We start from the raw sequence: 26,028 nt of genomic DNA, 5'->3' as shown, positions 1-26,028 counted from the left end.
CGTCGATACAATTTTACATGCATATATATCTTCAATTATAGAGTTACACAAAATAGATTTATATATTAAGATATAATATATATTTTATATATTTTTTTATACAGGTTACAATGCAATAAAAAATAAGTTATGCGTGTGTACTTATTAAATAAGATTTATTCCCAAGAGATTATTCGCAAAAACTGAGAGAGTATCATGAAAAATGTCAATGTTATTGTTTCGGCAGTATATATTATATTCCCGACACATGCGGGCCATAGGTGTGTGGTATGGAGGATTACCTGAAAACAAAAGCAGTTTAAATATTTCCCGATGTCTGAGTGTTATATTTATTTGTATTTTATTCAGGAGGTTAGTATTTACTTTACAGCTTAATATTTTATACTGAAATAATTATCCATAACATTTAAAGGAACTAGAATGTCTTCGCGAGTGTGTGTCACGTCGTCGCGTGTCACGTCCAAAATATGATAAAAAGATACCATAATCATGGACAATAACGCACTTAGAGGGCATTTAGAGGGCACCGGTTTACCGACGATATATCATACATTTAAAATATTAAATATTATTTTTGTATTATATCTTCAAACCACACTGTAGTACAGATGTTATATGGGACGACCAAACAGGCGTCAAAATAACCAATCTGCCAATCTGCCTCCTTTTTCCATTCATTCCCGAATCGTTTCCCGCCGCGTCCGGACGCGCCACGTGCCGCACGTTCGCCTGTTCGCTTGTTCGCGCCACAACCTGAAGACTGTCGTCTAATAAATATTATAACTCATTTTACTAATTAAAAACTGTTAGAAAAACATACGAAGATCAAAACCGTATAAAATTGTGCGCTAATTATAGCGTTATTTACATAAAAAAGTTATTAAAATAAAAATACAAGAGTGATTTGCAGTGAACTTTATTCCGGATTAACAAAAATAACTGGTAAGTCACTCGTATATTTAATTAATTAATTACAAAACATTCGTCTTCCCCTTTACGGACCCAGTGGTGCATAGGGTACTGCATTTGCAAACCGAACGCAGCGCATTTCGCAGCTGTCATATGAGGGTAAGGCGATCATCATCATTCCCTTTCCGCATCGAATGGTGCATGGGGCACTGCATCGGTACACCGATCGCGGAGCGTATCTTGATAATTTCTCGTTACACGAAGGTGGAAGAAGAGAACTCGAGACGTCACACGCGAAGTAATTTTGAAAATCCTATCGCTAATATTTCGATAGATTTTTTTTTGGCTTAGTTTGAATTATATACTTTTCATTAACAATATTGTGAGTTTGTTCAAATTTTTGTAGACAAGGACTGGATTCAACTCTCTGGGGAGCTATTAACATAAACATACAACAGAGATGAAGAACATTTGAGAGAAGATAAAATAAAAGTCTAGGCATCTACAGGGCTTATGACCTGTCATGGACTGGTTTAAGTGGCCACTTTACAAACTGTGTAACATTCACCATTCGCCCACATTTGAACATCTATATTCCTTCAATCCTTTCATCTGTCGATGTTTGTGAAATTTTAAGAGCTGAAACCTTTATTTATGCGGTTGAGATTCGTCTGATTGAATTATTTCACCTACAGGAAGAGCAGTTAGTAACTTTTCTAAAATTGAGAAGATGTACGATTTAGACATCTTTAACGACTCAGCTCTCTGCTACAAACGGAAGCTGAGTCTTATAGATTTTAATGTTTAGTATTACTAATGTTATTATTGTTATTATTGGAGCACATAGGGGAATTTGCTTATGTGTGCCCCACTTCAAAGTTTAAAGTTACTGTAATAAGTATTAGTATCATTTAGCCTCTTTGAAAATAAACAGAATCAATTAATACTAAACTAGGTACTACCAGAATACACACTACATAAACACCACATCACTCCATACACCTCACTCCACGCACTACATTTCATACTCACAACAATAAAAACACAATCACTAGTAAATTCACACAAAGCACAAATTCTTCTTACATCTTGTTGTACTGTTAGATAGTTGTTTCATATATTGTGTTGTGTACGTAATTGGTGCTGTGTTAGGTTTATTTTTTGTTCGTAATATTGTCTAGATTTATATTAACATAGCACTGTGTGCACAACATTAAATTTAAACAATAACACAAACATACTAGGCAACGCCTGAAAATGTTATTTTTTCAATTTCTATAATTCTTCATGGACCGGGAGTCTTTTTTTGTAATTATTTTTACCACAATAATTGTTATTGAGATCTCGGGGTTGATTCCCGACATGGTTGATATAAAATATTTATTTGAGAAGGTGTTTTCACACTAGAATATTTCATAGTCCCTGGACTGGTACCTGCAGCATATGACTGATCATCTTACCTCCATGTAAGAGAAATGATCAAGTTATATAAATTACATATATTTTCAATTAAATTGCATTCCTTACGTATATTTTAATTAAATTTTAAGCTACTTAACATATTTAATTTTTGTATTCTGATATGTTGTGTTATTATTTAATGATTTGTATAAACTCGTACTTCGTACTTCGTATATCGCACTTTGCACATCGCACACACAAGTTAGTGAACTGAAAACAAATAAATATATTGTTTCTAAAGCAGAAAGTATGCGTGTCATATCGACACTGAGTTTATGATCATTAATCTCTGGATATTGTGTTATTGCTTAAGAAATCTACTTTGGCAAACAGATGTTTATCGCAGGAGGCTAAATAACTAGCAGTTCACAACGGAGTTCTAGTGCCAACTCTTATGTATGGGAGCGAAGTATGGAATTGGAAAAATGATGATGAAAGGAGGTTGAATGCTGTCGAAATGCGATCCCTCGGGCGAATGTGTATTAAAACGATGTATGATAGGTGCACAAATGTCGAGATCCGTGAAGTGTCAAGAAATTTGATGGGTGCAGAAAACGAGGAAGACCGAGAAAGACATGGCATGATCGAGTTCATCAAATACTCGAAGATGGACGTGTCAAAAGTAGGAGTAATCGGCGTGCGTGCATGAGAATATGTATAAATGTATGACAAGATAGAGTGATATGGCGTTCTATCCTCTCCTATACAATAGGAAATAATAAAAATACAATAGAATAAAAATAATAGCGAAAAAAGAATGAGTTGAATTCGTAAAAGGGATATTTGGTACGCCACAATAATGGCGCGGAAATAGCGCGGGCTCTCAAACCCGACACTGGGCCCCCGCGACTTCCGTCCCCCGCCACTTCCTGCTTCCGGTCGTGCGCCGGCCGCTACCCTCCACCCGCCACTCGCGCATTTTGGTCCATGGGGCACTGCATGCGGCACTCACTCATTACAGCGGAGATGGATTGGAGAAGGAAATACGGAATTCACAGGGCTCGAGAACTGCTGTCGCCGTTTTACACTCTGTGGAACATTGATCATTCTGCCTTTGTTTACCTGAGAGCGGCCGTCTGTCATACGTCATCGCTGTATTTATCATTCGCCTGGACACAGACGCGGATGTACAGAATATAAATGACATATTTCAATAACACTACAGCAATTCGCACATTGCACGATACGACGATACGACGATACGACGATAGTGGATAGTGACGATACCCCGGTCCGCAGCATACTACCTATAGGTAGAATACTGTTCCGTCATTTGGCAGCCTCCTGAATCGAACCACATCCTCGAAATAGAGAAGGTTCAAGCGTGATGTTTGCGAAACTTATATCTTAAAGTAAATAATAACTATCCATTCTTGTATCCGTCATTATGTCCGGCGGGGACGCTGGATGACGACACCCTCCAGTCTCGTCGGCAAATTTCTCTCGGGAAACATTTCTATAAGCTGATTTCTAGAAGTATATATAACTTACAAGTTCATGGTTTACCTCTTCGTTCTAATTCTCAAGGCACTCTCTTAATACCCATCCACGATTCCTCTTTCTTCTCTAACTCATATAGTGTCCGTGCGGCTCGACTGTGGAATCATCTCCCATCCACCATCAAAGATGTTACTACAGTATCTCTGTTTAAATCACGCCTGAAGAAACATCTCCTTTCTCTTCCTTAATCTCTCCTTTCCTTTTTCCTCTTTTTTTCTTTTTTCCATCGAGTAATAGTTTTGGTTTAAGGTAATTTATAAACAAATACGTTTATTTCTATTTTAGTTAGTCTTTTGCTTTTTAATCTTTTTTTCTATTGAATATGTTCTGTAACTTGAATTATAAAAATTAAACTTTTATTTTATTGGTTGGTTGGAAGAAATTGCCATTTGGCAATAAGCCCGCCAATGTACAATTATAATGTTATCATTATGCACAAAAAGTGAAATAAAAAATAAAATAAAAATAATCCAAGAAAGAGATCAGTTTGTATGTTCCCGATAATTACACTAGAGCGAGATCTCACGCACTGCTTTACACACCCAGAAGCTCGCACACGAATGCGAGTCAGAACTCACCCATCGATAGGACAATTCGCTTGCTGAATACAGTTTCTGCGGATATTACGGATCTATTTTTCTGTACATATCGGCAGATTGGCAGCTATCTGCTTTCTATTCACGAATTTCTAACTTATGTTTACAGTCTGCATTACTACGTACGTGATGGGTTAAACAGTTAAACAGCCCGGACACCGGACAGTAATGCGGACTACAATATCGTCAAATAAATAAATAAGGTATTCTGTCAATTTAAAATCGTCGATTTCGAGAAGGTACTCCGTTCTCCGGATATAGAACGATTTGGAACACGTTTTAAAATTTAATAATAGAACAGGAAGAGACAGCTGAAGGGAAGGGGAAGTGACGTACCATATAACTTACTACCCATTAAAACACAAACAGCAAACGGAACACACCGTAACGCCGTAGGCCGAGAGGATACACCGCCATATGCCGACTCTGCCATCGCGCACAGACCTCGTTTCCTCTCGTCGTCACACCACGTTCGCTCCCCGGTTGGAGCGGTTGGAGCGCGCGGTCCTCCAGTGCCTCGATCGCAGATAACTACCGACGTGATGACAATTTCTCACTATCGTTTTTTATCGTATTCGCGATCACAGTGGAACATCCGTGAACGCCTAATATTAAATGTGGAAATATTTACGTTTCGCGACGCATAATCCTGCTGCGCAATCACATATTTCAATTTCATCGGTGTAAATATGGAAAATATTAAAAAACCTGCCATTTTTATTTATTTATTTATTATTTATCACGCTATTTATTGCAGGTAAGCCAAATTTCAAGAAAAGCAGTCACCACGCGATATATTGTTTTTTTTTGTAGTAAACGCCGATTTTTCCCCAGTGAACTGTATTTATTTACGAGGAAAACAAAAAACAAACCGACACGAGTGCTGACTTAGAGATTACACACGCGTTGACTTATGACTGTTCATTATTGTTCATTGCGATCGCTCAAATGCTTAGCATGTGTTTGAGCACGTCGATAGTTATTTGTGATTGAGCTACTGTACGCAGTTTGACCGCACAGAGATCGCGTTTCGACAGCATTCAGCCTATACTGTCATCTGTTTTTTCCAATAGGGAAATCTCACTTTTTTTTTACATTTCGTAAAAAGGGTCTGTGAAGTCTGAAGTACTGTCCCGTAAAGGAAATGATTTTTTTGTTACTCATTTACTAATACATAAAAAATACTTTTAAATTTGTTATTATGAATTTCGCAAAAACGGTCATCGCATTGGCCACGCCCCTAATACGTCATGATTCATGTTTATTTGTTCCCGACCATTCAAATTTGTTTAGAACATTGTCGAAAATCTTGACGTCACAATTATCAAGACCAAACGTGCCGCGTTTTTCTAGTGACATATTTTTAAAAAATTCATTTTTTAAAGTTAAATATATCCACAATATCCATATTGATTTTGAAAATACAATTAGTTATTCTAAGTCCATTTTATAAATTTTTATCGGTATTCGTAGTATGTGATATTTCCCTATTACGCACTTCTCTTCCGTGCGTAAGGGTCGGCACCGGGACTCCATTGTCAACGGCTAATTTCGCCTCCGGCGACAAACATTTATTTGCCAAGGTAGATTTTGGTATTTGATAATACTCACGAATTGGCGTAGAGGAAGGATGAAAGCGGAGAGACCGCGGTCGAAATGCGGTATCTCAGACGAATGTATGGAAAATCTATATGTGACAGGGTACAAATACAACTAGTACATACGACTAGTACAAATCTGAGATAGGTATAATCTAGGAGTAATAATTCTGAAATAATTGAAAATTAAAAAATCTTTATTATCATCATCATTCCCTTTCCGCACCTAATGGTACTTAGGGCACTGCATTGGTATACAAATCGCAGCGTTTGATCACTTGTTACATGAAGGGAAGATGATCAGTCATACGTTTCAGGTTCAGGACTATAAAATATTCTAGTGTGAAAACACCTTTTTACTCTAGAATATTTCAATTTCGGCAATCGAACCCGAGACCTCTTGCATGGTAGGCAAACGCGCTGACCATTACACCACGAGGCCGACATAATACACAATTGATAAATACATTTTTTTTTTCTGTCAAATTAAAACATAATATAAATATAGGGGGTAGATTACTTACCGTCCATGCGCTCTGTAGCTGCAAGACTGTAATCTAGCTCCTATCTGCTATAATTGAAATATATCATAATTGGAAACGAGGAATTAGAACCCTAATCGTCCATGCGCTCTGTAGCCTGTAGCTGCAAGACGTGCTAGGATATTTATTTAGTGTACAGCGCCCTTGAGGTGAATTTTACAAAAATGGCGCTTTATGAATTATCTAATGAACAAAAATAACATAAACCTATGCAGAACACAAATAAGGGCAAAAATAACGCTATCCAATGTGTATTTATAAACAAATAGATGGTGCAAACCGCTATGTAGTTTATTAAAAGATTAATCTAAATTTTTTGTGTCCAAGATTTTAAAGTTATTTAATATTCAGACAAATATAAAGATTTTGACATTGGGTAGTAAATTAGTCAATTTCGTGACAGGTTATGGGCGCTCTAAATAACTAGACTTTTGGGTTTTTAAAAATGTGTTTATTAATAATGATACGCGGAAGCGGAAGCGGGGAGCATAGTCGCCTAGTCCGTCGCCCCCTTGCTGTGTAGGTACTATATTATATTACCGTACTGGCAACACCACCACATCCCCGTGGTGGTGTTGTGTATATTTATTTTTTTGTCACTTTTTGTCCATAATTACCCTCCGTCAAACATGATCTGCAAAATATAACATAATATATGTATTACTTATTTCTTTTTTGATGGCTATATACTTTACCATTAAAGCTATGCACAAGCAAAAAAGGAATAACACATTACAACAGAGATGGAGAACATTTAAGAGAAGGGAGTATTAGGCTAGGTCTAGGCATTAACAGGGCTTGTCTGAATTACTCTAGTCTCGCTTGCGCCCGCGACCCCCCGAGCGAGGCTTCGCGACTCGTGACACACTTTTATAAAAACAAGTCTTTTCATTTTACTACTACCTCTACTACCATCACACCATTTAGAGGGAGAGGATGGACCACCACACTCGTCTATACTGGCATACATTCCTAGCATCCTTCACATTCATACATCTTGTCATACATGCTCGGTTCTACCTGCTTTTGACATGATCAGACATAAGATTACGGTTTATCTGATCATGCCCCGTCTTCCTCGGTCGTTTTCGTCCCACATTACTGTTCATTCTCGCCATATATACCAGTTTTACAATTCTTTCGTCATCCATTCGTTCTACATGACTAAACCACCTCAGACACCCTTTCTTAATCTTATCAATTATACCTGACTCGGACTTACGTATAACTCCATCGTGCACTGCCAGTTTAGCTTCGATTGACATATTTTTACTAGCAATTACCGTGCTCAGTGCGCCATTTTCGTAGCCCGCACCCACTCTCCTTTCAACATCTTTTTCTACTCTTCCATCTCTTGAAATCACACTTCCCAGATACACAAATTCTTCTATTTGTTCTTGACGTTTGTTTTTCACATTTATAATGCAATTATTAAAACCAGTAACAATTGGAAAAACAACAGAAGATTTACAAACAATTAACATAATGATAGTTATGTGCGAGTCCAGTTAAAAAAACAGTTGTTTTACATTTTGAGTCCTCGTTTTAGGCAGGCAGCTTTTGTTGCTGTTGATCACCGTTCAGATGGCCGTCTTTTTACGCCCACCGCAAATCACAGCCGTTTGAAAACAGGATCTTAAGAAACCCTAGATTTAGAGGGAACATCGCTCCCGGGTATTTTAAGCTGTCAACTTTCTCGATCATCTGTCCGTAACTTTCTTCAGAAATGCTCATCTCGTTATTTTAATCGACGCCTATAGTGTGATTGTTTTATATTTTTGCAGGTAGAACGCCCGCTCTTGAAGAATGAATCGAGTAAAAACAAACTTCATTTAGTAATCAGTTACCGACGAAGAAACCTCTCGAGATAGAATTTGCATTTGAAACTGTCAAATTGACATATAATACGAAATGGACGGAGGTTTGGCGGTCTGCGCAGGGGAGAGAGGACCGATCAGCGCTCACCATTGGAGAGGGACGCCGGCGACGGAGGAAAGGAGACAGACATATATCGAAGAAACATTGCCAACAGGTAAAAAGGATTCTCAAATACTATTATTGAACCGACAATATTTTAAGCATGTCCAGATGTTCGCCGGGAAAGCTGGGGACACACTACACTCCCTAGGGGAAATGAAACCAATTTCACTTACATCGATAAAGGTTTCAGCTCTTTTACTTCAAAAAAGTCAACTGATGGAAGAGATGAAGAAATGTGGGTGTTCAAATCTGGAATGTTATAGTGTATAAAGTGGCCACTTAAACCAGCCAATGACAGGCCATAACCCTCAGCCGTAAATGCCTAGACTTCCATATTCCATTTTGAAAAATGTTTTCCTTCCCCGTTGCAATAAATTTGGACATTCTTAGTACATTTACAAATTTTTATAATCTTAGAATAACGGGAGCGCAGTCCTGAAATTCAGTTTGAACGACACTACCTTTCATATGCGCGTAATTAACGGTGGGGTCGTTTGCAGATCCCAGAAACTGGACGCGCGCGGATGTGAGCAGCTGGCTGGCGGTCACGGGCGCGCGCCACCGCATCCCCGCGCCCCTCTGCGAGCGCTTCCCGATGAACGGCAAGGGGCTGTGCCTCATGACGCTGGACATGTTCCTGTACCGGGTCCCCCTCGGGGGGAAACTGCTCTACCGGGACTTCCAGCTCAGGCTCGCGGAGGCGATGCATCTCTCCTTATAGCGCCGCTCCCTCGCTATCGCAACACTAAACTAATTCCTAGTATTCGCATTTTTAAAAACAGCTGAATCTCGCTCAGCGAGCACTCCTCGTGAAGAGCAATTCGCACGATGACAAAAAAATGTTAGGAAGTCTCGTATCGTAAAACCTCATCGAACGTGACTTCGAAGGGTTCGAGGCGGTGCCCGATGAGCACGATGTAATTGATGAGATGATGTCTTTAGCTAACATCATGGGGCTGGAGGTAGATTGCCTTCTATAAAAATTAATTAAGGATAAAATTTTAGTTTTTGGTATTAATTTTTTTATTCGATAGATTTATGTATTTGGTGTTTATATAAGTTGTGTTGTTTTTTTTTTTAAATTTCAAAATAAGCATAAAAAAACAAAATAGTAAAGATTATACGTTAATTACCAAATTTTATTAAGGTTATTTCACAAACAATAAAAATTAGTAGTTGCTTAAAAATATAAAACCTATGTGTCGATAGATACACGCTGTCAGTAGTTAACGATGATGTGTTGTCATATTTCAATACAGCCTATTATACTATGTTTTACTGCAATCGAGTGTAATCCTTTCTGAGCCTGAACATAGAACTGAAAATAGTAAAAAAACATGTCTAAAAATAAATACTACCGTGATAATCAAAACAGTTTTCTGTTTTTTGAGTCCAAACCATTCTAGAACCTGTGAGAGATGTTCAGATTTTAGCACTTTCATTGCACGGGGTTTTACTAGTAATACATACATTCAATAAAAATGTATCCAGTAGTTTTCATTCAAACATTTAAATACATCTTTCATCATATCTTTCAATTTTGTTGCTAACTCGTCTTTCGCGAGACAGACTCCAGACACATTGCAAAACTAATGGAATTTGTGGGATGTAATTAATATAAAGATAGTTCTGATTGCAGACTGTTAGTCAGTAATTTTAATAGCCACTCGTATTAAGATTGTTGTAGTAAGGAATTTCAAGATGTAAAGATTACTTTTTTCTGTAAATTTTACTATGTGCACATTCGATTTTGTATATAACAATTGAATGATACCGAGCGAGGTGGCATAATACCCCATTTTATTATAATAATTAGAGTTAATTGAAATTCCTTATTGTCTAGTCATATTGACCAATTAATTAGGAAATAAATTGTCCATTTTGTAAAGATAAACTTGTTGTTAATTTATTTCTATACCTTCCTTTCTTCATCATTGTAGCGAAGTATTGAATTTAATTTTTGGGGAACTCTATCGAGTATTCCACGTTGCGCAGAAGGAAGTATGCTAGGGAACAAAAAGAACGTCAAAAAATGAACCGTTGAAAGCTTACAAAATTGGAAGATGTCGTAGAAAAAAGCAGAAATTTAAAATGGAACCAGGTCGGTTTCATCGTCACATGCGGAGAGATAACTTAGGCAAATGGGCTTCAGGCCGCACAGATGAAGCAGAATAATAACAAAAACACGCCATCATGTTAATCAGCTGTAAAAGGTTAGTAAGTAAATCAGTCCTATTCTCCTCTACTGATGCGAATCGTAAAACCTCATTAGGGCCCGACAAAACAAAATACCGAGTCTTGAGAATAGGAGTCTCTGAAGATGGGCGGTGGTGACGCAGCAAACCTCGGTGACAACTGTCACAAAGCAGAGGCGATACGGTCGCCTGAGCTACCTCCGATGCCGGGGATGCCTCATGAGAGTCTTGACCGAGCTCGCCCGCTCGTACACAGTACCAGGCTCGCGATGTCCGTTACTGTCTGTTCGTCGGCAGTTTGCGTCAGAAATATGGGACGCAAACCTGACTCTGAATCTGTGATGCCAGGAGGCTCCTTGCGGTTACCGTATTATGCTCCAACTAGGGAGCGGACATGGAATGTTGATGATGATGAAATAAATCAATTCCATTATTAATTATTTTTTTATTTATTTATTTACATACATTAGTTTATTGCACATAATTTAAAACATAAGTCCTAACTCCGTGGGAGTTGAAGTCCTGTGTTGAGATAAGATGAGCACATAGTTGATACAGACACATGAGTATATCACCGCAAATATAGGATCAGAAACACAAAAATTAATTGAAAAAAACATATAAGTATATGGCACATCAATATGGTAAGCTGTAAACTCGAACATTTGAAAAATCATCGCGGAATTTCCCACTCAAATCCCTCCCACTGAGGAAAATCCAGTCCTTAACTCTTCACTTGAAAATAGTTTTTGTCCTCGAGAGCTTGGTATTTAATGTTGTTGATTCCTGAGACAAGGATTACTGAGATCTCTCTCCTCCTTTCCTTTTTCCTCTTTTTCCCCTTTTCCCATTAAGTAATAGTTTTGATTTAAGGTAATTTATAAACAAATATGTTTATTTCTATTTTTATATATCTTTAGCTTTTTAATCTTTATTTTCTATTGAATATGTTTTGTAAATAGTATTATAAAAATAAAACTATTATTTTATCGGTTGGTTGGAAGATATTGCCATTTGGCAATAAGCCCGCCAATGTACAAATAAAATTATGTACAAAAAGTTAAATAAATAAATTACTGACAAAATCAAGAAAGTGGTGACATGTAGAGCGAATGTACAGCGAAAGAACGGCTAAAAGGATCTACGATGCGAATGTTGATGGATGCAGAAAACGATAGACCTAGTAAGACATGGCGCGACAGAGTCCAACAAATGTTAGGAATAATCGGCGTGCGCACATGAGGAGATGTATTGATGAACTGAAATTAATCCATCAAATTTTAGAAAAAAAGAATGTTTCAGACGATAAAAAGCATCGGACCATAAGATGTGCCCCAATTTTTGATTGAATTTTCAGAGTAAAAAAGTGCATCTTATGGTCCATAAAATATGGTAATTTGTCTACTCCTTTTTGTCAAAGTCCAGGTGGATGAAGAAAACAGTTCTCTGTGTGAAACAGAACCAGAATCTCGGACGAGTAGTTTCGACTCGATGACGACTCTCCGTTAAAAATCTAAAAAAAAGAAATCGAAAGGAGAAAAATCCCTCTCGTAGTTTAGTGGTTGGAGTGCTCGCCACGAGAGCCCGAATTCGATTCCTAGGAGAGTTGACACGAAATATTTGTTTTTAAGGTGGTTTTATGCCGCAAAATTTCACTGTCCCTGAACTGGCACCTGAAGCGTAAGCAGTCGGAGTGCCAATGCAGCTCCCTATGCACCAGCAGGAGAGGACAGGGAAATGATGTTGGAGGTGATGGGTCAGTGTGCGTATTGTGAAACCCCCCTCTCCAATCTGTTATTCAGAAATTCTCAGCAGAAGTTGTCCGGGACTAGAGGACCCGATGCCGAGTTAAGTTAAGGCTCTCGGAACGAGACTGCAGTCAATGTAGTGCGGTGTCCTATGCACCGATCTGTGAAGATAGCGGGCAGAGCATCAATCAACTCTATTTGTGGGCGGCAACGCGATAACAGTAATCCCCAGCTCATTCTTATCTGAGAATATGCTAGATTTAATAGCCTAATAAACTCTCTCCAGGATTCTGACTACGATCTGATTAAGTCAAATGACATGTTAAATTCAACACCTTCGCAAATTGATAACACTAATAATCTTGACATCATATTTGTCTTGGAAAACATTTATTCTGGAAATATATACAATCCGAGTACGCAGTAAGACCCCCCCCCCCCCCGCGGTGACTGTGACTTGTTGTCACTGTGGACTGCGGATGCGCCGCTCACATAGATCGAGGCAAAAACGGCACAAACTTGATTTCTGCACCCAGACTAGCGTGGGTCCATTTCTCGCGTATATCTGTTTTTTTTTAAAGAAAAAATAAATATTAGCATTCCTATAATTTACCCAAATATTTTATTTTGAAGGCCATATTCAACGAGTTGTAAAAAACTCATTATTAGAAAATGATAATAAAGTTGGGGCAGAGTGGGGTTCGAACCGTGGACCTTTAATCCGCGAGTCAGAGACGCTAACCACGGGACCGCAACCCGATTCTATACGCAGAAACAGTAGGTCAGGGGATTATCTCAATTCGAGATCGAGGGGCCCTCGACGAGTCCCATCTCTGACCCGCTCCTCCGCAAATACAGAAAATGCCCTCAGGTTGCTCGTATTCACCACCAGCTCAGCACACCGAACAGGTTTCGGGACCTCGCTTGGATTAGAAACCATCATGTCCCTCTCCGTGCCTGGAAGTGGGCCGTCCCGCAGAATATGAGACGCTGTTTGGCAGGGTTCGCCGCAAGCACATGCGGCGCAATGTACTAGTCCCAAATCAAAAAGTTTTGCGCCAAACTCGCCGTGATCTGATAGCATCTGAACCGTGCTGTGATGTCCAGGAAAAACAAGTATGTCCACCTTCCCGTAATAGCAGCATCATATCTATTCCGCCAGACCTCCATCGACCTTATCAGCTGCTCTACGTAGGTCCTCCTATAGAGCACACAGATTCCGGCACCCCTAACACCCCAATTCTCTCCGCTTACCCTTCTCATTTTTAAAAAGAGCTCCCTCTTTAGGCTTTCGCAGAAATCTATTTTGCATGCGCCAGAAACGAACCCGTCGTGTCCGGCTGCACACCGCGGTCTTACCTCCTTAATGAATTGAACCCCCTGGCTTCCCATCCCGATGTTTGCATTCCTCGCTTTGTCAAGGTTACCCTTTACTTAGGCTCAACATCTTTCGCGGAGTAAAGGTTAGTTTATTTCTACATCCCCATTCCAATACCATTGACACTGTCGCTGAGCCCTCGGTCTCAAGCCCCCTTCCACTGTCAGCTGGCAGCAGAAGAGCATCATCCGCATATGCGACGTAATTTCATCCCTCGAGGAAGGGCAGTCGCTGCAAGCCCTCAAAGACCATGGAGAAAAAATTATGGAGGACAGATCAATAGACACATTGCCCCAGAGATAGACGTGCAGACTATCTCGGCAGGATAATGGATTACTCCCACCGCCACGCGCGGTCGCATTGTCCTCGTGTAAACGCGCACGGACGGGACAATAGCGACTCACTCGGCGCGTGTGTCGCTCCCGCGCATTTTTATTATTTAGTTTGTCCTTCAACGATTCCAATACATCTTGCCATTTAAGAAATAATATTTTTCGAGAACTCGCTCGCGTCGTCGTGTATTCATTTTCGCAGCGTTGCACGAATGTTATATTGTCCCATTGTCTTATCCTGCGCGGCAGTTGCTGTAGTAGGCACTGCTTATTGTATCGCCCTCGTGTGAACGCACACGTAGATTTCTTTACAAAGTATCTGTACGGTCAATCTATGCTGTTCTTTATCTAATACAAATTAATTTTGATAATATGATAACATCGGATTAAGATAATACAATTATATCTAGCAACATCGCGAATGTAAAGGCGCACGCGCTTTACAATTTTAACTTTAATTTTAGCTTTAGTATTTAAGCAAGTCTCGTAGCGGAGAGTCGCGTCAGTGCAGTGGTGTCCAGTTACAAATCTTATATTATAACATTAAACACCTCGTTTAACTTACCGTGACAGTGTGGGATAGTCAAACCCATTGAAAATAGTGCCTCAAATAGTTCTAAGTGTAAATTTGGTGCCTTAAACATCATGCCGGAGGTATTTTATTATTTTTGTTGAAATATTTTGACGTATGCGGCATACATATGTACGTCGCGAGCGCGGATACCGGTGTGCGTGACGTTTCTTATTTTTTACAAAACCTGTAAAACCGGTGACGTGCAAAAATGAAGATTGGAACTAAACGTCAAAAGTATTCGAAAGCTTTTTTTGAATCGTTCGAATATTTTTGTAATAGCGTCCTATTTTTTTAATTTTGTTTTTGAAAATAAAACAGCCGGTATTTTAAAACTTAAACAATTATATTCAGCAGCTGTGTACACACGGAACATGAAACTCGACTTTTTTGGCAAATTGACAAATTTTGCATGTATTTGCAATTTAATTCGCGGATCTGCAAATTATATAACGCTCGTACGTTTTATTCGAAAAATATGTTTATTTGTTCATCATCGTCATTCCTTCTCCGCACCTAATGGTGCATAGTGCATAGGGCACTACATCGGTGCACCATCGCGGCGTATGTTGTTCATTTTTCTTACACGAAGGCAAGATGATCAACCTCGCGCTTCAGGCGCCGGTCCAGGGACTGTAAAATATGCTGGTGTAAAAACACCCCTTTAAATACCGAAATATCTGTAGGATAAACCACATTGAACGAAATGTTCAGGAAAAAGATTTTTTGATCGCGCGATTTCCAATACATTGTAGGTAACTCGTGAACCAAATGAGATAACTTCAATCTATAAAGAACTTTTAATGTGAAATAATGACTTTTATACGTAGAATTAAGAATAGTTCAGAAGTAGCGTAGAATCATAATTTGAATACATCGAACTGTGTCCTAAAATCCCCCCCCCCCCTTTCGCCTCACTTTCGCCGCGCGCATTCGTGAAGTCGCCGCGTAATGTTGCCAGATGGTAAAAAATTAATCATAACACAAATGTAAGGTAAAAAAAAAGCAATTTGTTAATTTCTCTAAAATTTTATTGTGCACGCGGAAATATTGATTGACACAACAGAGTAGATAAGTAAAGGGTTAGTGAACTTTGAACTTGCAATATAAAACAAATTTTATTTTACATAAAACGGATATTTTTATAATATTTGTTAAGTATAAGTATAAGTTAAATAATATTTGATGTTTTAAAGATAATGTCGGTCAAATATCCTCGATAGAGTTGTTTAATCCGAGATCCAATTTTCATTAGTTCTCTCACTAGACGAGCAAAGTAGGGTAAAAAAATTTACTACCCTGACAACACTAACGAAATATTCATTTTGTTTCTTCGACAATCTGACAGATGGAAAAAAAATTCAATTTTTAAGTAATGCATTTGTTACATACACATTCATTTGTTAACTACACATGAAATGTGATTGCTTCCTATTTCTTTAAGATCCTAGCAGTATTTCTACACTTTAAAGGGACACAACTCGGCATAGTTGAATTCAAATCGGGAGTTGCGTACTGAGCGACGTCTACAAATAATCTAATGGGTCAAAACGTAAACCTACTCATTTATGAGTAGTTGAGTCGCCTTCTGTTTGATGTGCGTATGCGGTTTCTGGACTATTCTTAATTCTGTGCTTTTATATAATAAAAGTACATATTAAAATAGCATATCTGGGACTGTTGATGTTTTATCCATTACCAATACAAACACAAAAAAAACTTTCTTACAAAAAAAATACGTTAATAATGAACGCGCAACAGCACCGCCAACACCGCCAACACCGCCAACACCGCCAACACCAACACGGTTAACTAATGAGAAGTGAGAAGGTTGGAGTTGCTTTTTTGTAACTAAATTAGTGATATTCGGGTTGATGTTACTTTTTTTATTTTTTTTTATTTGAAAATTTATTTATAAACCCTTACGGATTATTACATTCATTTTACATAAAATAATATATACATTTTTCATTTATACTCTGTTGTTCAAAAGTCTTTTGTTTAGTTTTGTCTGGTAGTTTATTTTATAATTTCAGTCCCTGGTTCATTAGTCTTGATTGTCCTTGTCTTGTTTACTACTAAGTTGTAATCTCAAATCGGATTCCACTTGTAATCTGTTTCCGTATTTGTTTTTAGTATATACAAGAGCGGAGAATGCCTTTTCACAGAGGTATGTGCTGGAGAAAAGCAGTAAATGCTTCAGCGCTTCTTCTGATATTTCCTGATGATCTTTATTTACGTTCACCCGAAAACTTGATAAAGAGGATTCTTCGAAATTACACTCCACCGCTGAATCGCGAGATATTTCTATTACTTGGTTTTTCTGTGCCGCTGTCAACTGTCAACTGTCAAGCCAGCAATGTAATATATTCGCCGTGTTAAGTGAGCGCAGCGATTACGAGACTTTTGGTGAAATTTATTTATTATTGTTAAATGGTCCAGATATGAGACTGCGGACTTCCATACGCGGACCACGGCCACGTCGGGAATCGAGCCCGAGACCTCTCGCACGGCAGGCAAACGCGCTGGTCACTGCACCGCGAGGCCGGCAGAATTTGCGCATCAGTAAAACGAAGAAACTTTATATTTGTTATTATTCTAAGAACTACGTTCTTAATTTAGTTTCTTTCTTTGTTTCGATTATTTGAAATATGTTTATATTTCCATTACACGATGACTCACTGTGTTTACCGCTATGTAGTGAAATGATATCGACGCTGGAAACTATATAATAATCTCATATTATTCGTATTATTTTGGCGTGATTCCTCCTGCGCAATTTAAAATAAATTAAAATACGAGATTCTTTATTAATTAAAAAAAAAAAACTTAATTGGTAAAGTTGCTCGGTAACTTTTTCCTTTCCAGGGTACCGATTACAATGGAAAGTTAACATTTATCTTCAGTTTTATGTGAAAAGCAGAATACGCATACAATTTTTCTTCTAAACATGTTCTATTATAGGCTACCAACGGAGATACTTGAAATGTTCGCGCAAACATACTCATTTTCCTACACAATTAAGGGGTTTTCTTTATAGACAGTCGGAGATAACTCTGTCAACTCCCCATTGTAATCGGGGACCAGCGTCGATATATTTTTGACTGTCGGGGTTATTTACTCTTTTAAGCAACATTATGTTAGTGTTTATTTATATATTTAATTTTCCAATACGCCCAAGGGCCATTTTCAAAAATTATACAGGTAAGTACAAACATAGGAAGTCATAATTTTAAAAGCAAACATTATTACGCTATAATTGTATGTGTATATATATATTCACACCATCACGCGGTTTCCCCGTAAGGGTAGGCAGAGATGATAGAACGCCACGTCACTCTATATTTGCGTACATATCTCGCTTCCTCCACGTTCATTCACCTCTCGTGCACGCGCGCCGATTATTCCGACTTTTAACATGTCCGCCTTCGAGCATTTGTCGGATTCGGTCATGCCACGTCTTTCTCGGTCTTCCTCTATTTCTGCATCCATCAACATTCGCGTTGTAAATATTTTTAGCCGTTCTTTCGCTGTCCATTCGCTCTGCATGTCCGAACCGACGCGGAGCTCCTTTCTCGATTTTGTCGATAGCGCTTATCTCAGCCTTACACGATGTACGGATCTCGACATTTGCGCATCTATCGTACATATTTTTACCACACATTCGACTGAGAGATCGCATTTCGACAGCATTCAGCTTACTTTACTCCTCCGTTTTTCCAAGTCCATACTTCGCTCCCGTACATCAGGGTCGGGGACCGGGACTCCATCGTGAACTGCTAATTTTGACTCTCGCGACGAACATTTATTTGCCAAGGTTGATTTAAATCCATCGTTCACTCTGTTCCCGGCACTCACCCTCCTTACCTTCTATATCCTCTAATATCCTTCTCAGTCATTCCATCCCTAGTTAACATACTCCCCGGATACAGAGATTCCTCTGCCCGTTTTAGTATAACCCCATTCGCGGTGATTTCACATTTACTTATACTTTCATTTCTTTCAAAAACATCACATTTGATTAATCGACGTTCATCAGCAGATCGCTTCCTTCGCATTCAACATAGCCTCGTAATTATAATATTAATTATGATAAATATATATATTAATAAAAACACAAAATTAATAAATCCGCGTTGTTTGGGAGACCGGCAATCGGTTTCATCACTCTCGCGACATGTCTTATTTGTCAAACTAGCGAACTAGTAAACTAACTATTTAGTATTTATGTATCGTATTCTCATCGTTATGATTTTTTAAAGTTTTGTAATATTAAAATTACTTCGCCCGTGATGTCACTAATTCTCATCGGTGAGTTGTCCTGACATTAAAAAGTAGAACCCCGTAGCTGTCAAAAGTGCAACAACGCTATCATTGATTGGTTGATCGTAGTTCAAAGTAGTTATTATTTTTTATTCTAAACATATTTTATATTCTATCTCCCGCACCACTGGACACTGGACACTGGACACTGAACTAACGAACTTCCGAACTTCCCCGATGTCCGCAAGGAAAGCGATTGCCGATGAATGTTGATAAATCCAACGAAATGGTTGTATGACTAAATGTGAGATCACCGTGAATGTAGACGAATGTGCTTATTAGCTTATTAGCGACGTGACAACAATCGCTCACCATGGTTGTTTATCGTATTCGCGATCACAATGCAACATCCGCGAACACCTAATATTAAATGTCCAAATATTTACGTTTCGCGGCGCATAATCCTGCTGCGGAATCGCGTATTTCAATTTCGCCGGTGGAAATATGGAAAATATTCCAAAACTCCTATTTTCGTTTATTTATTATTTATCACGCTATTTATTGCATTTGGCCGGCGGTTGGCGACCCAAATGTCAAGAAAAGCAGTCGCCGTAGTAATTGTAATTTAATTTTCACTTTTTTGTATTAGATACTTCTTACTATTTTGCAAATGCAATATATTGTATTATTTTTTATAGTAAACGCCGATTTTTCGCCAGTGAACTGTATTTATTTACGAGGAAAACAAAAACCAAGCCGATACACGCGTTGACTTGTGACCGCGATAACTTCAGCATGTTCATCGCTCAAATGCTTAGCATGTTTTTAAGCACGTCGATAGTTATTCGTGATCGAGCTACTGGGAAGTATGTTTATTAGGGGTAGAGACTTTCGAGTCTCGTGTCTCGAATGGAAGTCCCAGTTGTAAGTTGTAATTTGGGGATTAAATCCGGGCTTGTCTACAAACATTTGTTAGTACACATGAATATTGTTAGTAAAATACTTTTGAAATAGCGCGCAGTATAAAACACGTTTGTTTACCGCGCACGCGTCATTTCTGTCATATCGATTGGCCTCGAGAGCGAGAAAAAGCGAATAAAAGCGAACAAATATACTCGTAAGTTTCGCGAATTCTCGCGTGGCCGTTCCGTATTCCGTGAGTCGCAAGGCGCAGCACGCCGCGCGATACCGCGAATTGATCAAACTAAATATATTCATTTTCTGATAACCGGTGACACTCGATCGGGCGGAGATAACCCTCGCCAGATTCTCTGGCCAAAATACAGTCCGGAAGATTCGAATGTTTGCGGACAAATCGGACCGTGGGTGGGTGAAATAATTCGAAAGAATATCACCCCCGTCTCAAGTAGGGTGGATAGTGGATAGAGGCCAGCCCTTGCGGCCAATTAAGCGACAAATGGAAGAGTTGCGGATGCTCCAACGTGGCCCTAACGGCGAATGTTACACAGTGTGTAATTAACAAAAACACCCCAGAATTTTATATTCCCTTCTTAAATAACTTTGACACCGGGGTCCCGATCAAAATGGGAAGTTAGCATTTATCTTCAATTTTATCGACAAAGTAATATGAAGTTTTCTGTATGAAAAGCAGAATATGCGTACCTACATTTTTTTCTTCTGAACATGTTCAATTATAGGTTACGGACGAAGATACTTGAAATGTTCCCGCAAATATACAAATTTTCGTACACGGGTTTTCTTTATAGACAGTCGAAGATAACTCTGTTAACTTCCCATCGTAATCGGGGCCATGGGACGAAAAACATAAAAAAAGGTTTTCTTATGCGCGGTAAACGTACGTACGGCAAAGTTTCTAGAAAATCTATGAAAAAATTATATAAATGATTTTAATGAAAATGAACTAATTTAAACGACGTCGCTAGTTCTCCAAAATCAACCGATGACAGAGTGTTGTGATATATTTCCGGTTACCGGGAAGCCAACCCACCAATCTGGACAACTCATCGAAGAGAACTTGCGACGTCTGCGTCTGACGTCGGCGAAATTTCGAGACTATTCTAAACTAACGACAATGAGGAACTTCAGCCCTACGGGCAATTGGATACAAAAGTGTTTTCATACGCGCGGTAAAAATTAGAGCATTCAATTTTACCGCGATGTTTCTTTCAAATGTATGAAGAAAACAATAAAAAATATTTTAATGGAAACGAACTACTTTGAACGACGTTCTTAGTTCACACGATCGACCGACGATAAGAGCGTTGTGGAAGATTTACGGTTTACTAACCGTCAACGGACCAATCGGCAGAACTGACCGAAAAGAAGCGGAAGAGATCTTGAGACGTCACACGCGGAGTAATTTTAGAAATAAAAAACTTTTAAAAATCATAGCGCTGATAATACGATCCATAAAAATATAAAAAAATTCCTTAGTTTTAGTCTTAACAAATAAAAAATATTTAAAGAATCACCGAACATCCTCATTCATATAAAAAAAAAATGTGAATGTAGTAAGTAAATCTATCAATTTTCGCAATTTTGAGAATGTATCGCAGGCATAAGTCAACGCGTGAATTACACACGCGTTGACTTATGCCTGCGATAACTTGAGCATGTTCATTATTGTTAATTGTGATCGCTCAAATGCTTAGCACGTTTTTAAGCACGTCGATAGTTATTTGTGATTGAGCTACCGGTCTCGATTTCGATAGTTAGAGTCTCGGCTTATTTATTTATTCTGTATAACTTCCATAGCGTAATTTTCGTGAAAATCACTTCAAGGGCGCTGTACAACTGTACAATGAACATCCCAACAAGTCTCGCAGCTACGTCGTGATTCAGTTCCCCGTTTCCGATTATATTACATTTTAGTAACACGCGGAAGCTAGATTGCGACACGTCTTGCAGCTGCAGAGCGCTCGGGCGGTTAGAAATCTAGCCCCCATTTACATTTCACAAATAACTGGCGGGTTTTTAACAAAAAATACACAAACATTCTAGATTGCGACATATCCAGCAGCCGCAGAGCGCACGGACAGTTGGAAATCTAGACCCTATTTTGTATAGTTGACGTTTACGTTATTCAGTTAGTTCATTTACATAATATCAAAGCTAATTTTACCAAACGTCTTGCAGCTACAGAGTGCACGGACGGGTGAAATTCTAGCAACTTTTTTTTTTAATTTACCTAAAAAATCTACACTGACAATGTCTAGAGACTCTCGAAATTTCGAATCTCCCATTTCCAACATCCATATTTTCTCAAATTTATTGAGTTCATTTGTTTTTAAGCAAACGCTTTGGGACTTAAAAACTCGAAGCTTCTTTGGCCGAACGACGAGCTTTTATTTTTAATTTTTGTGTTATTGATGACCACTTTCATGCCTTTCACGATAATAGTGATTTGACAGTACAAAGTACAGAATTGTGTGATCTACCGAGTGCGGTGATGCGATATGTTCCCAAAAAGGATGTTTAGCGTGAAACCGGTAAGTTCTATTCTGTATTCTCTCTATTTTCGGTATATTACCTACCACCTACCACTAGTAGGTAGCGAATGCATAGGTAGGTACCAATCAATCAATAAATAAAAAACAGCCGTAAAAAGGTAAAACTTTGAAGTATTATTACCCCCCATTCTGGATTACGCAGTAAAGTTGTTGCCACGACTGATTTTAAAATACGGCTTTTTTCTTGCGGCTGGCGGCTGGCCCGTGTTCATTTCCTTAACTTTTGTGCGGCTGTGATGTCCCACTAGCCGACATAGAATACAAGACTGATACATCTCTCTCTTTTTTTTAAATGTTGAAGTTATATTTTTTGCTATCTTCAAATGGACATTTTCACACCGGATTTGGAAAGTAAAATTTGTATAACTATGCTGGATTTTAATACAAAAAATATTTAACCTCGCTACCCGAAGAATGATGTCCGCAAATACAGCAAAACATCTGTATTAGAGAAAGCACGAAGATATAACACATATAAGGAAGACAGAGACGCTGTTTTCTGTAGCCGGTGTTGTGTGAAACTCAGTCGGTTGCTGTCGTTGCTGACAGTGAATGATCGCATAATTCACGCGTGCGTCTCCCATACACGCGTAAAAAATAAAAATGCAGTTTTTTTTATTTATAACTGAAAAACAAAATATATTTTTTTATATTCACGGAGAAACGAAAGGAAATATTAATTAACTGAGACATTTTCTGTGTCGGCACGTTGTGATTTTTTTCAAACAAAACCAGGCGCTTTTAATGCCCTTTGGATGGTCCTAGCTCTAATTAAAGACAATTTACAAATCTAGTGCGTAAAAAAATCATCGCTTTTATAGTCCTTAAAATATAGCTTGATTTTAATCATTTCTATGACAGCTGCCAAACTAATGTGGATTAGTACTAGTGATGGGAAATTACTGATCACTGATCATGTACCGATCAAATCGATTTTATCCATTTTTTCATGCAAACATGAAACTCTGTTTCCGAAAATTTATGTAAAATCGCAAAAACATGCCTATTATAGTGTGTTTAAGACAATTATTTACTAAAAAATAAGACATAAAATACTTTTTTTTCACGAACAACAACCAATGAATTATTTTTTAATCTATCGATTTCCATTGATCAATTGGTCCCATCGTAAACATTTTTGCAAAATGATGTAACTTTGTAAGAACGTCGTTAATAATTAGGTTTATTTTAGTTTTAAAGCTCATTTGATATAATTATGTTGATTTATATGTCAAGCATTGTATTAAAAAAATAAATGAACATGCCAGATACGAATGATTTTTCGCGTGTCAATATAAATCACTCCTTGCTATACTTTAAGGACTATAATAATTGTCATAATCCAGGGAGAAAATGCGCGTACGAGTACGAAGAGAGGTCAGACCGCGGCGGCGCGGCGGCGCGGATCCGAATGTCGGGAATAAATTAAAAGTAGCACGGGGTAGATTACAATAACTTTATTATAAAGTGCTTTTTATTTAGGTTTATTTGTTTAATTATGTCGTTCACGACTAATGACTACACATTACACATGACTACAAGCTCTGACGTAGAATAACTAGACGCGGGCACGCGGCACGTCACACTCGGGAAATATTGCGTTCATATTAGTGGACAGCGGTTGCCATTGACAATTAGGAATATTTTACAATTTGCATTCCCCAAAATCCAGTGAAAAGAAATAAATGGGTCGAAATTAGAAGGAATTTAAGGAAATAATCTGATTGGGATCCACCAAAAACGAATGTTGATTGTTAACGTTAAAATATAAACTTTTTATGTACCGAAAATTAGTATCCTCCAACTTTTGGTACTAGCAAATGCGTGATCGTTGAATGTAGCCCTGGTGTAAATAAACAAACTTAGTAACTATGGTTACGTTTTCGTGTCACTAGTTTTTAAAATATTTTACTCTATAGTGCGCGTCTATGCATTAATATGTCCAGAACTAAGAGTCTACCGATTTTTCTTACGCACCCCTACCGATTTTCGTTTGCCGTATTTATAATCCCAATAAAGTACCGCTCTCGTTAAATTGGATCCCTCGGTGACTGTGTGGCTGTGTGGCTGTGTGGCTGTGTGGTGAGTGTGGTGACTGCCGTGACTGCCGTGACCGTTTTCCGCTCCGAGTTGTGACGTGGAAAAATAAACTTGGAAACGAACCCTTTAAAATGATTTTGAAACGCTTTCTTCAACAGTACAAGGTAAATGAGCTGGTGTGATGTATGGTGTATAGTGCAGATGACATATGTTCACATGTACGTATTATGTTCATTGTACGCTAGCTACTCATCATGCAGGTTAGGTTTGATTTGACATTTGTAGGGATGGGGCACTCCGAATACTAAAATCGAATAAATCGATTTTTATGTATACGTCGCAGCCGGATTGTCATTTTAGCCGAAATACGTATTGCTTCCGTATTGTAAAAGGGCCAATCGTCGATCAGCCGTATTGTCAACACTTGGCATTTTACAATTTGGCTAGCCACGTTTATGACACGTAAATGAGGAAGTTCACTGGTTTTTATTTTATTTCTTAATAGACTATTAAGACAAAATTAAAAAAAAAAATTGGCTCAGACGTCGATCACCCGCGTAGTAGATAGGTACATAAAATAATAAAATGACTAATCAATAAAAAAGGTAAAACACATCTCGATAGAAGGACATTAGAAGATAAGAGAAATAACGATATAATTGAAGCGAAAAAATTAAATAATGAATTGAATGTGCGTGAAATGGGTCCAAAAGATATAAAACGTTTTCCAATGAGGGTGTTCAGCCCTACGGGAAATAGGATATAAAAATGTTTTCTTATGCGCAGTAAAAATTAGACCATTAAATTGTACCGCAGAGTTTCTTAAAAACATGAACAATTTGATGTTAAATTAATCAAAAGTACTAAAAGAATATATAAGCAAAGGATATTTTACAATACGATGATGTTTGTTTATAATATAGCCAACTGTAACGTACGCGTTACCACGATGAAAGTTTCGCCGGTTCGTCACCCGCGTCTGCCGCAGTCAAGCTTCCCGGCGTAAGTGGGAAGCCGCCCTCCCAGACAGAGCCAAAGACAAAGTCGGAAGGTAGGAGCACAGCTGCGCCGACCGCAAGTCAACCTCAATAGCCCTGAAAAGGACTTTCCACCCGGTCCAAGTGGTGCAGAGAGGCGAAGGCAGTCAGCAGGCAGAGCGGAGCGAAGAGCGAAGTGCAGGAAGGCGAACAGGACGGAGAACGGAATAAAACACGTGTGAACTGTTCAGAGTTAGGAACTCAACTGATTTAATATCTCCAATTGGCGGTGCGCGTCGGGCTCCGTGAGTCGGCCATCCCACCCGCGCCGGCTGCCTCGGAGTGGTGGGGGTAATCTTTCCCCGCCACTCGCTACATGCCGCCGGCCGCAGGTGGCGTAAATACGGGCGCTCAATGCCCGTACGGGCCATTTCGTCGGCAGCCGCG

At 38.6% G+C, this 26,028-nt stretch overlaps 1 protein-coding gene and 2 long non-coding RNA genes across 4 annotated transcripts; 2 read left to right on the top strand and 1 right to left on the bottom strand.

Annotated features, from left to right (window-relative positions):
* The first annotated feature begins 282 nt into the window (after window positions 1-282).
* Window positions 283-10,480, top strand: LOC148272428 (transcription factor ETV7-like). 2 transcript variants are annotated; one of them, XM_088240049.1, is made up of 3 exons: window positions 283-351; window positions 8,391-8,638; window positions 9,087-10,480. In XM_088240049.1, exons 2-3 carry the CDS (start codon window positions 8,518-8,520, stop codon window positions 9,305-9,307), a joined length of 342 nt encoding a protein of 113 aa, XP_088096175.1. In that variant the 5' UTR covers window positions 283-351; window positions 8,391-8,517; the 3' UTR covers window positions 9,308-10,480. The 2 variants fall into 2 exon arrangements, with proteins under 2 accessions (XP_088096175.1, XP_088096174.1); XM_088240048.1 differs by lacking the exon at window positions 283-351 and adding an exon at window positions 676-942.
* Window positions 10,481-11,206: 726 nt separating this feature from the next.
* Window positions 11,207-18,185, bottom strand: LOC148272427 (uncharacterized). Its single transcript, XR_015824847.1, has 2 exons — window positions 14,805-18,185; window positions 11,207-13,094 (listed from the first exon to the last, which is right to left on the bottom strand). It is a non-coding gene; the product is annotated as an uncharacterized LOC148272427 (long non-coding RNA).
* LOC148272426 (uncharacterized) lies at window positions 14,694-24,231 on the top strand. The gene is made up of 2 exons (XR_015824846.1): window positions 14,694-14,893; window positions 22,347-24,231. It is a non-coding gene; the product is annotated as an uncharacterized LOC148272426 (long non-coding RNA).
* The last annotated feature ends 1,797 nt before the right edge of the window (window positions 24,232-26,028 follow it).

This window comes from Micrasema longulum, unplaced genomic scaffold (assembly GCF_059751315.1).
Source record: "Micrasema longulum isolate JH-2025_06_02 unplaced genomic scaffold, ASM5975131v1 h1tg002334l, whole genome shotgun sequence".
Lineage (NCBI taxonomy): Eukaryota > Metazoa > Arthropoda > Insecta > Trichoptera > Brachycentridae > Micrasema > Micrasema longulum.
The sequence above is the reverse complement of the archived record's forward strand: the minus strand, read 5'-3'. Positions and strand labels throughout refer to the sequence as shown.

What these genes read in the sequence shown, in the direction of transcription:
- LOC148272428 (XM_088240049.1), top strand. Translation starts at nt 8,518, where the DNA reads ATGGACGGAGGTTTGGCGGTCTGCGCAGGGGAGAGAGGACCGATCAGC. An exon ending in CGAAGAAACATTGCCAACAG is followed by an intron (nt 8,639 to 9,086) that starts GTAAAAAGGATT and finishes GGTCGTTTGCAG; the next exon opens with ATCCCAGAAACTGGACGCGC.